We start from the raw sequence: 16,069 nt of genomic DNA on the forward strand, positions 1-16,069 counted from the left end.
GAGCTTCAAAAAACTGTAATTACTAACTTCCTTGACATCATAAATAATAAGCAATTTATGGTACATGAGATATATTTTTGAAAAGTTTCGATGTCAGTGGGAACAGTTCAATTAAAATATTTCTAAAGACAGGAAAAATTACACTATAATGTCACAGGATTTTTTTTTTTTTCATTGTAAAGAATGTGTGAAGAGTGTTATGCTGAAACTCATGCCTTGACATTGCTGATGGGTCGGGCAGAAGTCAATTACCTAATGGAGAGATGCTGAACTGTAGATTATATACACAGGGGTAAGCTGGGAGTAGACACTTGGACCATAGCTGCCTAAGAAGTAGTTTATCGGGTTTTTTACATTTGTTTCACCCTTTGGGTTTTCTTGGGGTAAGCAGGTTGTGCATGCTCTAGCATGCTCCACTTTACAAGGAATAGTTAAAGATTCATTGAGGCAAAGAGCTCAGTGGTTTGGGAACTCCTGTAGGAGGAAGAAGGATTAAATACTGTCTTTGTTTCCAAACGCTATTAAATATCAAATAAATATCAAAAAAAATCTAGATATTTATTTTTTAAGTAAACACAAGGTCTGCTGTGACTTCCATTGGGTAGCAATGCATCTAAACATGGGTACAGTAATACTGAGTGTTGTCACAACACATGCTCCCTCTACAGATACAGACCTAAAGTATTTTTTTTCAGATGTCTAAACTGAAATGACATGTGGGATATAATTTTTCAGAATAGAAATATTTTGAAAAATCTGGGAAAAGAAACAGCCCAACCTTCTAAATGTGTCATGCTGGTAACCCATAAACTATGAAAACAATATTAACCTGCTCTCTACTAAAATTCTTAGTTAAATTAAATGTAGACATCCCCTGCTATATTGACTTTTTTACTATTGATGAGTCTTTATTAATAAAGTATTTCAGATGTATGATTCCTTACATCATTAGGGGTCTTCTCCTGCTTCTCATGCTTTTCCCGGTCATATGCCATCTTTTTCAGAAGTTTCTTCATAGCTTTTTCCTTTTTTTCCTTCTTCTGGCTTTCAGCATTTTGTTTTCTCACTTGGTTAACAATAAACTTAGGAATCTAGATGAATATAGATAGTAAGTATGAATATCTATATACTTTCCTCAAGCAGCTAACTTATCAAAATTTTGTAAACTGACAGATTGTCAGGTAGAATGCAAAAAAAGTCTTTATTTCCAGTAATAATTAAAGACTCAAATAACATAAAAGCTGTGAAACAATTGAAAAACTACTCGTTTTGTGATGTTATATTCCATTCAGTAAGCTTTCAGGGGAAGAGAGGTGGAATCATGCAGTGTTTTTACTTTCCTCAGCCAAAAAAATTCACTCAACACTTAGTCTGCACAACAGTGATAACAACTTTTCCTCACATGCAGCAAAGGTCAAAATTGTTTAAAAGTTGCTGATGGACAACAAAGCCTGTACTTCTCCAGCCTAAGTTAGAGCTTTGTTTGAGACCATGGCACAACTTCATGCTTTATCAAAACATGCTTTATATAACATGAAGTTTGGCCCAAAAGGGAAATGGACTAAAACACTGTGTTTCCTGCTAATATCTCTAAGCAGAAAAGAATAAATTCCTCATAACAATGTATACTGATAGGCCAAATAAGAAGATCCCCCAAGGACTTGTTTTTGAGTTCACATATGGTACATACAATATTAAAATTCTGACCATCGGAGCTTAACTCTACCATAGGATATAATGATTCTGTTTTGCTCCCATAAGTTACCTATGAGCAAGAACCCAGCTGGATGGGGCTGATCTTTCTCTAAATCATAGAAATAAGTTCATATTATTTCTTTGTTCAGATGCTTTGTTTGCAAAATCTACGACTTCCCCTGCCCCACTCCAGAATACACTTACTGTCCAGAGAAGTTTTTGGTACCGAATCATAAAGCGCATGACATTCGCTGTTCCAGCTGCCATAACAAACTCGTTTTGTTCAATAGCCTTTGAGCCAAACCCATGAAACGTGAAAAGGTTTGGGGCCATCACCATCGCAACATTGTTTAACGTCATTTTATTTTTGTCTCGATGATCAATTACCCTTTGGAGGAATTCAAGAAGTGCCTGAAATAACAGCAGAACTTACAGCTCAACTCTGTACATGAAAAAGTTACGAGTGAAACATGATGTTACATATTTTTGGAAAGAGCTCTTCATTCCCAATAAAACCACATTAAAAGCAATCAACAATAGGAAGTGTGGATACATTTGTTCACAGGACTGTAATGCAAATTTTGTTTCCTTTAGTTAATGAAGTAAGTAATTCTCGTTATTTTTGTGGATAACATTTTCAAAAGCATCCAGGTGACTTTGAAGCCCCACACAGTAAGGTTTTTTTCAAAATCCTTGTTATGTAGGTACATAAGTAGCATCCCACAGATGCCTGTGAAAACATTATTGTTGCCTTTTCTTAAATTGAAAGTGAACACAATAGTGCCAGCTGTCATGGTTATGGCCACATGGAGTGGCTAGTTCTGTAAGGTAAGCAATTCATGAGTAAACCACTGCATTGTGAATGACAGGTAGCCAGTTAGAAACTGACAATCTTCAATTCATTCAGTTCCAGATATTTGTAACTCAGCTCAGGAGCCTCCTGACTGCTTTCCACACAGTAAGACTTTCAAAAAGAAAGTCATGTTTAAACAATAAGACCTAAGAGGATTTTTTTGACTGTAATAGAAGATGTTCTGCATCCTACACAAATCCTGCATATTCATTTTTGATTGTAGCAATTTTAATAGTAAGCATATTCTGAAAAAGATGAATAGCTTTGCTACAAAAGGACAAGCCCAAATTGGAAGACTCCATGTAACGTGCTGCAAATACCAATAGGAAGTGTAAATTTCTAGCTTATTGAGAGCAGAAACAAACAGCACAGAGAAAAGTAGGGAATAAAAATGAAGAGCTAAACCCATTTCATAAAAGCAAACTCTCATCCATAGTATTCTAAGACTGTTTATTTTTTGCATTGGAAATAATGACTGCTGCTGCAAAAAAAGGAACAAAACTTGTAAGAGAAAAGGTCATTCACTGGGAGATTATTATTGCAATCTCCTGGAAAAGTTTCAAGTCACATTCTTAAAAGTCATTTGGGAGGAATTAGGGTCCTAAGGTTGTTTTTTTTCTGAAGTTCTGTGAAATATGAAAAAGGAAAGAATCACTAGTTTCAGCATTAAGTTTGAACTGAAAAAAAGAATGTTAAAAGACAACAGCATTCATTGTAGTGGATTCACAGAAACAGACAAAATATTTGTGCAGGAAAAAAGCATTAGCAATTCTAACCTTCAGAGTGTCTCTGTTTGCTTCAGGTAGAAGGAGAACCAAGAGATTCAAAGCTTGTAGTTGCTGTTTCTTCATTGGAAGATCTGCCAGTGAAGCACATGAACCTCAGTATTTTAAAATTGCCATTTGCCCTCTTCAAAAAGCACGATTTCAAAGTGGAAACCTCTTGCAAAATGCTGAATGCATACATATGGCTAATTGTCATAGTATGACAAAGGACTGGCAAATCCTTGTTTTCTGATACTCATTTCCAAATGTTCTTTTAGGATTCAGTTGCTGTATGACTCAGCAGTCTTCTGGCAATATTGTCTAGATGCCTTGTGATTCTTTATTTTGCAATGTTACAAGAAGAAATAGTTAACGGTTCCTCCCTTTTTGAGCCTGTGCCCCAACATATGAAAGGGTACATTCAAAACTGCTTTCACAGTTTCTCTGATTGCCTTAACAGTTGCATGGTCTCCCAAGTCACCCACGCAGAATGAATACCACGTGTTGCTGAATAAGGCAGGTCTCCAGCAACATAAGCACCAGCAGCTGCAATGGCAAACCAGCAGGGATAAAGCCAAGAGCAGAGAAGCTTCGCACATACTCACAGCAGTGAGTGCCATACCAAACGTGGCAAACTATAATTAAAGAAAAGTGACGTTGGTTCTGCCTTTTACCCAATTGCTCAGTGGTGATTCATTCACCCAAGGTGCAGGATGAGTGCATCCCTACGCTCCTCCACCTCCCTGAAGAGCTCCTACATTCTGGCAGTGTTGAGCAGCAGAAAGCCCCAGCTCTCTCACGTTTGTCACTTGTGAAAAACTTCCTCCTGTTATGCTTTAGAGGACATGCTCTGGCAAGTATTCTCAGCAGATTCCCAATGAATCAGGCCATACCTAAAACAAGTGAAGAAGGAGGTACCCGCACTTGACATGGTTTTATCACACTATTTCAAAATTCAACAGGGCTGTTCTCACGCATCCTGCTGGGATTCCAACTGAATTGCTATTTCAAATACATTTCATCCAAATCAGTTTGGGAGGTACCACCAAAAAAAAGTTCATAGATGAAAAAAGAAAACCCTCACCGACTACTTTCTACCATAATAAAAATTAAGTACCTGAATAAATGACAAATTATGCAGCTATCTAAACCACGCAAGTAGTGATAACAGTGTATCTACCTGCTCTAGAAAGTAAGTTCTTAACTTAAATTTAGTTCCAAAACACCATGTCACAATGTTTAAAAAGCAACAAGAATCAATCTTTTCCTAGGAAAGCAAGTAAAAATACAATTGCAAAACAATTAAAATTTGTTACTTAAATCAAGGTTTTCTGTCTGTTCACCTAAATAACAATTGAATTTTAGTTAAATTACTTAAATTAACAAATTAAATTGTTTAAATCAAGTTGTTTAAATATTTATTTCTAATCAGACTACTTAGTCACAGTATCATGAAAACCACTGATTACTGTCACAAAGATGGCCCTTTTTCTCCACCACCTAATCTTATTACATGTAACCAACAAGATGGGCAGACAATTTAAACAATGGGAGGCTATGAAGTGTTATGTCTGTTTTGCATCAAATCTTTTGGCTCGATGTAGAAAGTGTTTTGGATCCTGGCAGCTGAGAATTTTCTGGGTAAGTAAAACCACATAAGCCTTCAGACCAAGCAGAAACCCTCTTGGCTCCAATCAGTATCCGGTAAGTGGAACAACCTTGAGGAGCTGTTTGCTGCCAGCATCATTTGAAAGCATTCTGGATAGCTTTAACTTGCCGCTCAGTACTGCAAAATCAACAAGACTATGTAGCAGGCCTAAGCACCCGCCCCCTACTCCCACCAACTTAATGGCCTTGAAAGGCAGCTCACAACCTGGAGACTGACACAGCCCACACTTTTTAAGAATGTTTGTCTGTCTGCCTGTCCATAGGAATTCTCTGAAAATGTCCCTTAGAAATGAGCCATCGCTCTGACTGTAGACAAGGGGAATAGGTTTTTCTGAAACTTGCACTCCTATGTTGGCTGGGGAGTTCATGTATGTGGGTTCTCACTCCTCATTCATTATCACCAAGCTGCTCTCTTTAAATTACAGCTAGTGTGTTTGCTGTCTTGGTGACCAGCTGACAAGGAGGACATTTTCACAGGAACTTGCTGATCTCAAGGGACCAGGGATGATCGGCAGTTCTGACTATTCTGCTCTAACTTTTCCTGTTGTGAATGGATAAAATACCCTAAACAGTATAAATTGCCATTTGTTAGCTTTTCTGCAGAGCTACTAAACCTTTGCTGTTGGGGTTTTTTTGAAGCAAATATTGTTTATAAACTGATACCATTATATACAATTTCCTTATAACCTATCTATACCACCTAACGACTATCAGAAACATCAGAAAGCAGAAGTGTGCTTTCTTTTTATGTGTAAACTATTAAAATAGATGTTACATGAAAAGTGTTATTTATACATTAGTAAAAATATGCCCATTCAGGAGAAGTCATATTGTTGTTTTTCAATTTGTTTCTCAGTTTCACATATTAGTAATGAAAATACTGCTACCGCAAAGAGGCACTTCTCTGCACTGGTATCAATTCTTTGCAGCTGAGAAAGAAAGGACATTACTCACTCTGTACATTTTGGAAAGCTTTGAGATATTCTACAGTGAGGAGTGGCTGAGGCAGTTCACGGATGAAGAGTTTTAAAAGACTTGCTGCATCATGTTGCTTTACATTTTCCCAGTTGAAAGTCCCTTCATAAAATTTTGCTTCCAGTTCTTGGCAAAGACTCTGAAAGGCAGTAGATACAGAGAGAACCAATAACACTTGGCTGCTGGAAGTCACGCATTATACACACAGCAATACTTTCCATACTTTGAAAGGGGGGAAAAAAGGGACAGCTGAAATATCACTTAACTCCAACTGCCACTGATCTTTTGCTACAAAAAGATAAATTGGCGACCAGACACACCGCAAGCAAACACAGTGTAATAGGCAGCAGACAGCCAAATCATATAGGAAGAAATCCCATGGGCCTCAGGGCCATATGGAATATACTATAAGAACGAGGTATCACACTCATTCACATAAGGGTTATTGACTTTCCCTCACCCAAAATATCAAGACGTGGCTGCTATACATAGCAGTTCTGAAACTGCTACCAAAGGGTGTTCCTGTAATGCATGCATGGCCATTTTCATAAACAAATACGGCAATTATGCATATTGACACACAGTTTCCTATCAAAACTTACACTAAGGTGAGGCTGGTTCTCTTTAAAACACAGGAGAAAATTTGTGAGACTGGATAGCTGGATGTCTTGCCATCCAGACATCACTGGATGTCAAATATGCCCTTCATGAAAGGGGACCGTACTGCAAAACATGAGGTTATGCAGCAGAATAAACAGCACTGCATGTGGCAGTGATAACTCATAACTCCAGGGCTGGGAAATGGCAGGGTACTGTTGGCAGTGGACATTACCATATACCTGCCTTGCTGCGATGCAAGTGCTATTACTGGGCTTCCAGAGGTGTACAAATGGGAACACGCTGCAAAGACTGAGTCCTTCTTAACCTCTCATTAAGCATCAGTCCTGGCCTTGCATCCACTTCATTTCTTTGCCAGTCTGGCAGAGTGGGAAGTGGCCTCAGTATAGGGCCGGTTGCCCTGAGGCACTTCTCACAAGTCCCTCCCTTTTTCTTGTCTCAGTTCTTCCAGACAGAAAAGGACAGAGACGCTGGCTTGTTTTGTAAAGTACGTGAGATGAAGTGAGGGAAAGGGTTATGGAAAAATATGGCCTTAATTATTTATCTGGACAAGAAGGGCACATTGGATAGAAGATACCAGATACATTTTTAAGATAATGTTCTCATTAAATTTAACTTTGTCCAAATGGAAAATGGATCTATTTCCAAAGAAAACACAGACCCTTAGGTTGATATAAAAGTTGGATGTTCCAAATTGTGCTCCAGAGAGATCTTCTGTCTCCACTGATTACGCAGGGGGTTCAAAGGTGCAAAGATCCTAACTCAGATGTCTAAAGTCAAGTGGGTATGATTTCCTGCTCATCAACAAAAGCAAGCTTTAGAAATAAAGATGAAGATTCTCCCCCTGAGTCTCATCAGCTCCTCCATCCACATTCAGACCAAATCACTGGGGCAAATGCAGTATTAAACATCTAGATAAAATGAATTATTTTAGCTGAGAGGCAAGGGCAGAAATGTCAACTATGCATCCTAACGCACCAATGCTTAGATTTTAAAGTAAACGTATTTAACTATAGGGTATATGCAATGCATTTTTTTAATAATAACTCTAAATTCTATAGAATAAGATAGGAAAATATTTTTTCTTGAGATTATCTGTGCCTATATTGACTTTTTCTACAGGAGAAAAGTTTAAGAAAATTAAGAGAAGACATCAGTCCTTTAGTATGCTAAATTCCTTGGTTTTCTATAAATTTTTCTATTTGAATAAGTAAAGGAACTTAACATCTTTGCCTAACAAAACAATTGCTTAATTCAAGGAAGAAGCTCCTGCAAATAAATAGGTAAAAAATTAATGAAAGTCAAATAGCGAATGATCCCCTGCCTGGGAAATCATACGCTTATAAAATGAAAGAATAAAAAAAATCACTCTGAAATCATTCCAGTTTTCAGAACTGATGAAAAGTGGAAAATAAAGAATGGAGGAAAATTGTAAAAATAATAGTATCTTAGTTACTGGTAAATAAACAAAGCCAATTTCCATAATATTCTCTTCTTTCAGTTGTTTCTAATGAACCATCTGCTGGACCAAGATCTACATGACAGAGGCTGGCAGATGTCTTCGGACAGCTGAATCCACTTAAATGGTCCTTTCTGTTTAGAATTTAAGGCCAGTTCAGACCGTCTTTTTAACACATTGACTCTTGGCGTGAATCATACTGTGTATTTAGTTTCCTGCATTAAGGCAAATACTGGGGAAGAGCCTGCATGTAATTGGCACTCACTCTGCAAAGTGTCAGTGTGCATAGATGTGCCTAACAAGATTGTGCTTAGTGAGCTGAGTAGTTATATTGCTGTTCATAAAAATAAATGTGAGAGGTTCTTCAGTGCATGCTGGCTGCCTTGCCCTATAACACAGGTTAAGTCTAGCTATTAAAATAGGCTCACAATGCCAGAGAAAAGCTTCCTCCTGGGCTAGAAAGACTGTCTTTGAACTGTTCAGATGATTAAGCTGGTTCAGGGAAAAAGCAAAAGGCTGGAAAGCTCGTGCCAAGAATTAATGAGATTTTGGCACAACTGAATTTGAAACGTAGCCTTGATTCTCCTTCAAACTTGAACTCCAGTCTTCTCCCCAACACTACACTGGATGAAACCATCAGCTTTCTGGCTAATATAACTCAGTTTTCTTTGTCAAGAGATTTTGCTTTCAGTGTTTGAAGACTTTCATAACAACCTGGTGTTAAAATATATTTGTATGACAAAATAAAATCAGCAAACACAGATAAGTTTTGGGGGATGTTGAGAATCTGTGCAATGTTTTACCTTTACTCTTGTTGCAACTCCTGGTATTCTAAGAAGTCCTTCTGTTCCCAGAGTTGTCTCCTCTATCTGGGCAATCAGCTGTCAAACACAAAACAAATTGCATGAATGAAGATGCCAATTAAAAATTACTGGTAGATAGTTCTAATATATTGGAACGTTTAGGTATGTAACTCTGTGTGTGTATGTGTACAAATGAATTTGTGCACACACGTGTTACAAGTAGACACACAAACAGACAGTTTACAAATGGATTACAGCTGTATATGTAGAACAAAATCTTTATTATGGCTCTTACCTGTTTCATGAATGCTATTAAAGAACAGTTTGTCTATTTTATTAAAAAAGAAAACTCTATTTTTTAGACCTCCTTCAAGTATCCTACAAAGACTGAAGCGCTTTTTTCCAAAATTACTCTGGCTTCAAAAATACCCTTGCTAAAATGTCTCTGAATCAAAACAATTAAGGTTACGTTAGAGATACAGCACTAACTTTCTCACAAATACTCCTTTTTATGACTTTACCAGAGAAGAACTAAGTACCTTTAGGTTTTAAAGAAGGCTCAGTTTTACAAATACTGCCCTTCTCCTAACAAACTCAACAGTTTGCAATCCTACACATGGCTTAGATAAATTAGAAGTTCCGTAAAAGTACTTAAAACATGTATCATAAATGTTGTTTCTCTAAAAGATATGTCTAGAAGTATTCACTGAAGGATGGATCTAAGGGTATTCAAAAGAAATTTGTAAACGTCAAAAGCTGATGACATCATTTTAGCGCAAATGGTTCTCACAATGTTTAACTAGGGCAGTGCCTTTGTTACATACATGCAAGAGCTGTGCCAGCTCTTAAGAAAAATTATGCAACACAGTTGTGCTTTCTCCAGCTACAGAAATTAAAGTGGGTTTACCTACCACTGTATTTATGTAACTGATAAATACATAAAAAAGATGAGGAAGAAAAAGCCACAAAGTTAGAAAACAGCACTAAAGGTGCTGGTATATTTTCCTTGGTTAAAAAAAAGTGCTAACTGGCCGCATCCAACTCTCACTGTACCCGGCTTAACACCAGAGCAGTGGCTGCCACTCTCATCTGTTGGACACAAAGACGCTGTGGGCATGTTGTGTGATTCGCCGCCCTCACCACTTCTAGGGGGAGGCAAGATCTGATGGCACTGCCAGCAGCCACGAATCCTTTGCACACACTCACTCACAAGTGCCCCCTTGGCAGGCAGCAAGAGGTGGGCACTGGTCAGCACCAGCCTCCTGCCTATGGGAAATCCCCACTTCATGTCCATCAGGGCTGTTTTGCATGGCTTCATTAGCAGGCCAGAGACCTAAATCACTATCAGCAGAAAATTCTGGTGGAGTTACATGGATTGGTATTACCCTCAGATTTTCCAGTCAGAAAACCCCTAGGCTAAATTAGTCATTCTTTTTAACCGTAATTCCTCAATGAAATAAAAGCTAGGTGTAGTTTTTATTAAAGGATTTTTTTTAATTAAGCAGCCTTCCTATTAGCTTGGTTTGTTTCATTTCAGTGATAAACCAAGGCACATTTAAAAAGCAGTATGCACAAAAAATATTGTTTCTTGCACTTTATATAAATCCCCTATTCTTGGAAAGAATATGTTGTAGAGAACAGGCAGAAGAAATGGGAGACTTTTTATTTTCATATTCTCATTTAAAGAAAAACTGTATTCCAAATGATGTCTCCACCTTGCAAAACAAATCACATCTGTAAGTTAGAAATGTTTATGTAGAATTTTCTCCATGAAGAACTATGCTTACTATGTTGCTAGGATAGCACAGTGATCAATCCCTTTTTGTCATTCAATTTCTTTTTTTCTAGATAGCATCTTTCCCAGAGCTGTATTTTTATGATCCTGAGGAAGTAATTTCTGGCATGAATGACACAGAAGTAGTTTTGAGAGAGTGATACAGAACTACTTTGAGTTTTCTATTTCTTGAAAAATAACTTAACAAGCAGGTCCTCAAGCCTACTGAAATGGTGATGACACAGCACTGAGTTTTTGTCACTGTTAGGACAGGTCCACACACTGTGGTCTCTCCCTTCTCAAGCAATGAGAGCTGCTATGCATGGGCAGTAAATCCAGCGTCTCCATCATCCTTCCCATTATCCTCCCTATTACCATGACATGATACGGACCAAAGCATCCTCCCATGTACTAAAGCAACGCAGCTTCTGGAAAAGGGGTGTTGCCACCATCAGAGGCAGTTATCTAGCCAGATTGCCACCCCTAGCCACCTGTCTTCTGGCCCAAATCACTTCTGAAAGGAGAAAACCACTTCCTAGAAAGGTCAGTTCCACCTGTGCACCAGGGATTGAGAATTTCTATGGAACTTCAAGTATTTGCTCTGAAAAAAATAAAGGGCAGCCCTACTGATGATGCAAGTTACACCACCATTATGAAATGGAATTTGGCTGCAGTGGGTTCTTATGCTGATTGTCAGTTTTCACAGGCTTGTTAGTAAACTTGTCTAAATCATGAAGACCAGTCCTGACAAAAAATGAACTTTATTCCTTTAACTCAAAATATGTCTGATACAAAGTATAACATTTACTGAATTAATAAATAAAGCTGCAAATAAAAGTTACAATAACTTTGATTGATTAGAGTAATATACTGAAAACTGTGCTACAGGGAGCAAATAAATCTAGGACAAAATGTTATTTGTTTGTCATTTGCAAGTAGGTAACAAGCTGAATTGTTCATGCCTATTTACCTTTTGAAAAATCAGTGGGATCTTGGTTCCCGGCACCTTCTTCTGATCCTGTTCCAGTAAAACTGACAGTGGGATACCAAACAGGCCAGAGTCTGAAGAATAAAGCAAAAGAAACTGAGATATTATCCACATCTGTCATGTGATAATGGCATAAAAACACATTTTTGAAGCGATAAGCTTATTCAATACATTCAGAGCTATTGACCTTTTGTTCGAAGTGTTTGAATGTCTTCGTCAATCAAGTTATTACACAAAGCATTCTGGCTAAAAGGATTCATTCATCTCTTCCTTCAACCATAAATCAGGAGTCTTCTGTTTTCACTTCAAATTGCCATCCACATATTCTGCAGTACAGTGAAGCAAACTGCATAAATGAACCATCTGCATGGTTCTGGTTTGCAGAATGGGTGTGATGATGACCCTGCAATGCAGATCTTCATCACTCAATGCAAGCTATTATAGTTAAGATGCAAATGGCATGAGTAAAATCCAGAAATTTGGCTACTAAAATGAGACAGATGTAATTATCACCCAGTTACTCTGAACACTTCTCTCTATGAGGGTTTTGAAAGAAGAGCTTTTCAACCCCTGTGCTTTTGCATTATACACCATCAGGATAGCAAGATCACCATCTCACCAAAGGTGTTTTGCTTTTATTTTTAATAAAAGCAAAAGTACAGTCAAGTCTTGGTTAGAAAATAGCCTTTACAATAGTACTGAGGCAATGTAAATTAAAAAAATGAATATAGTCTCTGTTAATCTAGCCCTGATGCAAAACTAGCCTTAGTCTTCCAGTAAAGGGACTCCCAGGTGTTTATGGCCCAGCTGAATAGAAGTGAATGACCATTAAAAGAGAGCTATACTCGTAACAACTAACCCAAATTTTGCTGACATAGAACTTCTCTGTCAGAAGTACTGATAATTGCTGTATGTGCAATTTTTCTGAAACAGCATATAACACTACATGTAGCTAAAAACTCCTGCTTGGTATGATGCCATGCCAATATTGAGCACAGAACAGTTGTAATTACTGAAAAGATGTCAGCCCTTGAGGGAATGTGATGTATGTCAAAGAAACATCAGTTTCAGTGCCAAATCAGGGAGTTCTTGTATCTCTATCAGCATAAAAATCTACCTATAAAATATGCAGGGACTCATACATGCAGTCAATATCCATACCCCATAGTTCTATCATCTTGAAGATCTTGTCAATAATAGAAGTTTCTACTGAGATGAAGTTGGAGAAACAAACTGTAGGAGGTCAATAGAAAGGCAGAGCTGGGCACAGCACAGCATTCTCCAGAAGGAGTAAGTTTTCATTGTCTTTACATACTCAAGCACAAAGGGGAACAGCCAATAGATTCACCATTGTGTGAATCAATCAGCCAAACAATACTTCAGGTATAAAGAGGTGAGGGTCAGTAGAGCAACAAGGCACTGAAGGCATTACATTGCAAAAGCAGATTTGTTTGGCAGAAAGGGTGATATGTCATTGTCTATTTTCTACACATTTCCATGAGTGTATCCCATTTTTTTTAACTTTTAAAAAAGTTTTTAATCAATTCAATGTTTTTCGTGACTGCCTGTCATTCAGCTAATAATGCTATGAGTGAAATTCAATTAACAATAAATTTAGTAAGACAAATTAAGACCCAAAATACAACAGAAAAAAGTGTTTCTTCTCTGTTCATTAGTGAAAGCAGAAACACTTCATAGAATCATAGAATACCAGGTTGAAAGGGACCTCAAGGTCCAACCTTTCTTGGCAGAAGCGCTTCTGCAAGCAGAAAATGCATTTAAGGCATGAAGGTCTCATAGATGTTTCTGTCTATGCCTTTTGCATTTAAAAAGTTATTTTCTACTACTGTAAAGTGAAGAGCATATTCTGAAGAATCTATTGTACCTTGCTGTGTATCTCTCAACCCTCTCTCCCCATTGCTTTCAATTATTTAAAGTGAGCTATTGCACTGTCACATTCACTGAACCTTGACAACAGTGTTTTGGCCAAGGCAGGCTTGTGATTAACTGGTAACACATTTCAAGCTCTTGCAAAGCATTTACCAGAAGCCAGAAATACAGAAAACAAACAAAGCACTGAACACGTCTAGCATCTTGAGATTGGTTTCCATGTGTCCTACGTTCTCAAAAAAAGCACTGTGATTACACATATCCTCCAACAGCTTGCAGAGCAAAACGGTGCATTGTGGCTGTCTCAACATCCTCTGCAACAGCCCAAATCTTCCACTTAATATTACACCATTCAGCATAAAAACTGCACTATGGCCTGAGGAAATACTGGATGGGCAAGGCCTATGTGACACAGGAAAGTTTGTACCAGACAGACAAGGAAAGAGGGTGACAAAGACTCCCAGCATCTCCAGCCAAGGGTAATGAAATCAAAAAAGTCAAGTAGAATCACAATCATAGATTTATTTAGGTTGGAAAAAAACCTTTAAGAACATTGAGTCCAACCATAAAAGTAGCACAGTACCCACCTTCAGGAAAGCAGAAAAATACCCACAAAGAGCATATATACGCACCCTCCCAGGGAATCTATCAGCACATACAAACTTCTGTGAAGCAATTCTTGCACAGCACACTACTAAGATAGTTCCCTTTCTTCACTCTTTGGTTTATCTGCTCAGTGACTGACCTGAGTTTTAATTTTAGACAAAGAGCATGGTCCCATAGTTGGAGTGACTGTGTGCATGAACTTGCTTAAAGTGTGCCTTGAGTTAAGGCATATAATTAAATACTTCTCTGGATCATGTTACTATTAATATAAATTTTCTGCTGGAAAAATCATAAAGAACCGAACGCATTTGTTTTATTGGGTTAAAACAGACACATTTGGTTCAGAACATGAAACACCAACTCACCTTTGGTTTTGATTTTTACAGCTTTTTGCTGCTTGAATTCTGTCCCAAGTATGTCATAGAGAGCAGTTAATTCAATCAGTGCTAAAGAATAGACTTTCTTCATGTCCTGAGGGGCCAGGTCACCAATCTTTGTGGTACCTGTTTTGTCCTTTGGCAGCCTGAAATTCTAACAGCAGAGATTTGCAGCAGTGAATAATCCACGTCATAACAAATTACTTAGCTCAAAGGCTGTGCTTCCTTCTGGGCACAACGTTTCATCATGAAGCCTGCTGTTACTGACTAAACCACAGAAGACTCCCCCAGATAGGTTGAAAAGCAGATGATCTTAAAATCATAGGAGGATTTAGGTTCCTAGTGACTTCTGGAGGTCATCTAATTCAACTGCCTGCTCAAAGCAAGGCTAAATTCAGTCTGATCGGGTTGTTTGTTGCATTGTCCAACTGAATTTTGAGAACTCCCAGTAACCTTTGTGAGTACCTGTTCCAGTGCTTAATGCTCTCATGGAGAGTTTTTTTACTTTTAAAACAGAATTTCCCCTGTAGTCACTTATGTCCATTAACTCATCCTTTCGCTGTGCACCTCCAAGAAGAGTTTGGCTTGGTCCTGCTTGTAACCACCTCCCACCCCCCCACACCACTACCTTCTGTATTCTTTTGCAATTTATAGCAGTGGAAGTGCCTGTCCATGAACAATCCTATGCATGTACAATTGGGATAGAAATCCCTCTGCATTTATGCACACAAAATAACATATTTGGTTGCTATATAAATAATAATAAAGGGGTTCCCTTCTTGGGGAAGGGGGATCCTTAATTATGGCTCATTTCTACTGCACTAAATGCTCAGAAGCCACAGTCAGAGACTAATATAAGGAATTGAGCTGATTGGGTGAGGGAGAGGGACTTCCCAGCTCATAGAGCTTTTCAACTCCATCTCTCACCAGCAGGCTTCTAAGTAAGACTCCTGCCTGTGCCTGACGTTAGCAGTGTGCATGACTCAAAGCAGGAAGGTTGACGTGATTTTCTTCTATTTGGAAAGATGTATTATATTCCAGCATTATTTTCTCATCCTGTACAAAGCAATAGCACAGATGAATTGGTGGGTATGCTACATGACTACAAGGGCACATACCAAAACACAAACGTAATTTAAAAATTGTAGATGTATAGTCAGTTTCCCGCCTTGAGGTTTCATTGACTTGCACAAACATGTATGTTTAAAAATAGCTGCCAATGACGAAGGTGCAACAAATTGTAGATTTAAATAAGTAACTCCCTTTTCCTATCATTTTGTCACTCCATTCATCACTGAAGGAGAAATCCCATAGCTGTCTTTGAGCAATCCTTTATAAGTCTATCTAAAAGTATAATTAATGTACATATTATGCATATATATAGAAGTTAGAGTATAGCTATTGTTTCCTTGTTATAGGCTGCATTAGAGAAACATGACTCAAACACTTTAGAATCCATTTTTAAATATCCATTAGTGTCTGGTTTATAATGTTTAAACTAGGATACATGGGGTAATTATTATTTGAAGAACTGCACATGTGCTTATCTAAATTAAGCGTTTGAAGAATTGTGAAACATTATTACTTCAGACACTATGT

General features: G+C 37.9%; 1 protein-coding gene across 3 annotated transcripts in view; it reads right to left on the reverse strand.

The window, feature by feature from the left end:
• Window positions 1-16,069, reverse strand: part of ARHGAP18 (Rho GTPase activating protein 18) — a 96,297-nt gene that overhangs the window by 10,884 nt on the left and 69,344 nt on the right. For all 3 annotated transcript variants that reach the window (XM_074862475.1, XM_074862477.1, XM_074862474.1), the window contains exons 6-12: window positions 14,459-14,624; window positions 11,580-11,671; window positions 8,836-8,913; window positions 5,935-6,094; window positions 3,325-3,407; window positions 1,900-2,106; window positions 945-1,091 (exon numbers count right to left, since the gene is read on the reverse strand). In XM_074862475.1, coding sequence (XP_074718576.1) covers window positions 945-1,091; window positions 1,900-2,106; window positions 3,325-3,407; window positions 5,935-6,094; window positions 8,836-8,913; window positions 11,580-11,671; window positions 14,459-14,624 — 933 coding nt within the window. The remainder of the gene's footprint in view (window positions 1-944; window positions 1,092-1,899; window positions 2,107-3,324; window positions 3,408-5,934; window positions 6,095-8,835; window positions 8,914-11,579; window positions 11,672-14,458; window positions 14,625-16,069) is intronic.

The sequence above is a fragment of the Strix uralensis genome, chromosome 3, assembly GCF_047716275.1.
Source record: "Strix uralensis isolate ZFMK-TIS-50842 chromosome 3, bStrUra1, whole genome shotgun sequence".
In the NCBI taxonomy this organism is placed as follows: Eukaryota; Metazoa; Chordata; class Aves; order Strigiformes; family Strigidae; genus Strix; species Strix uralensis.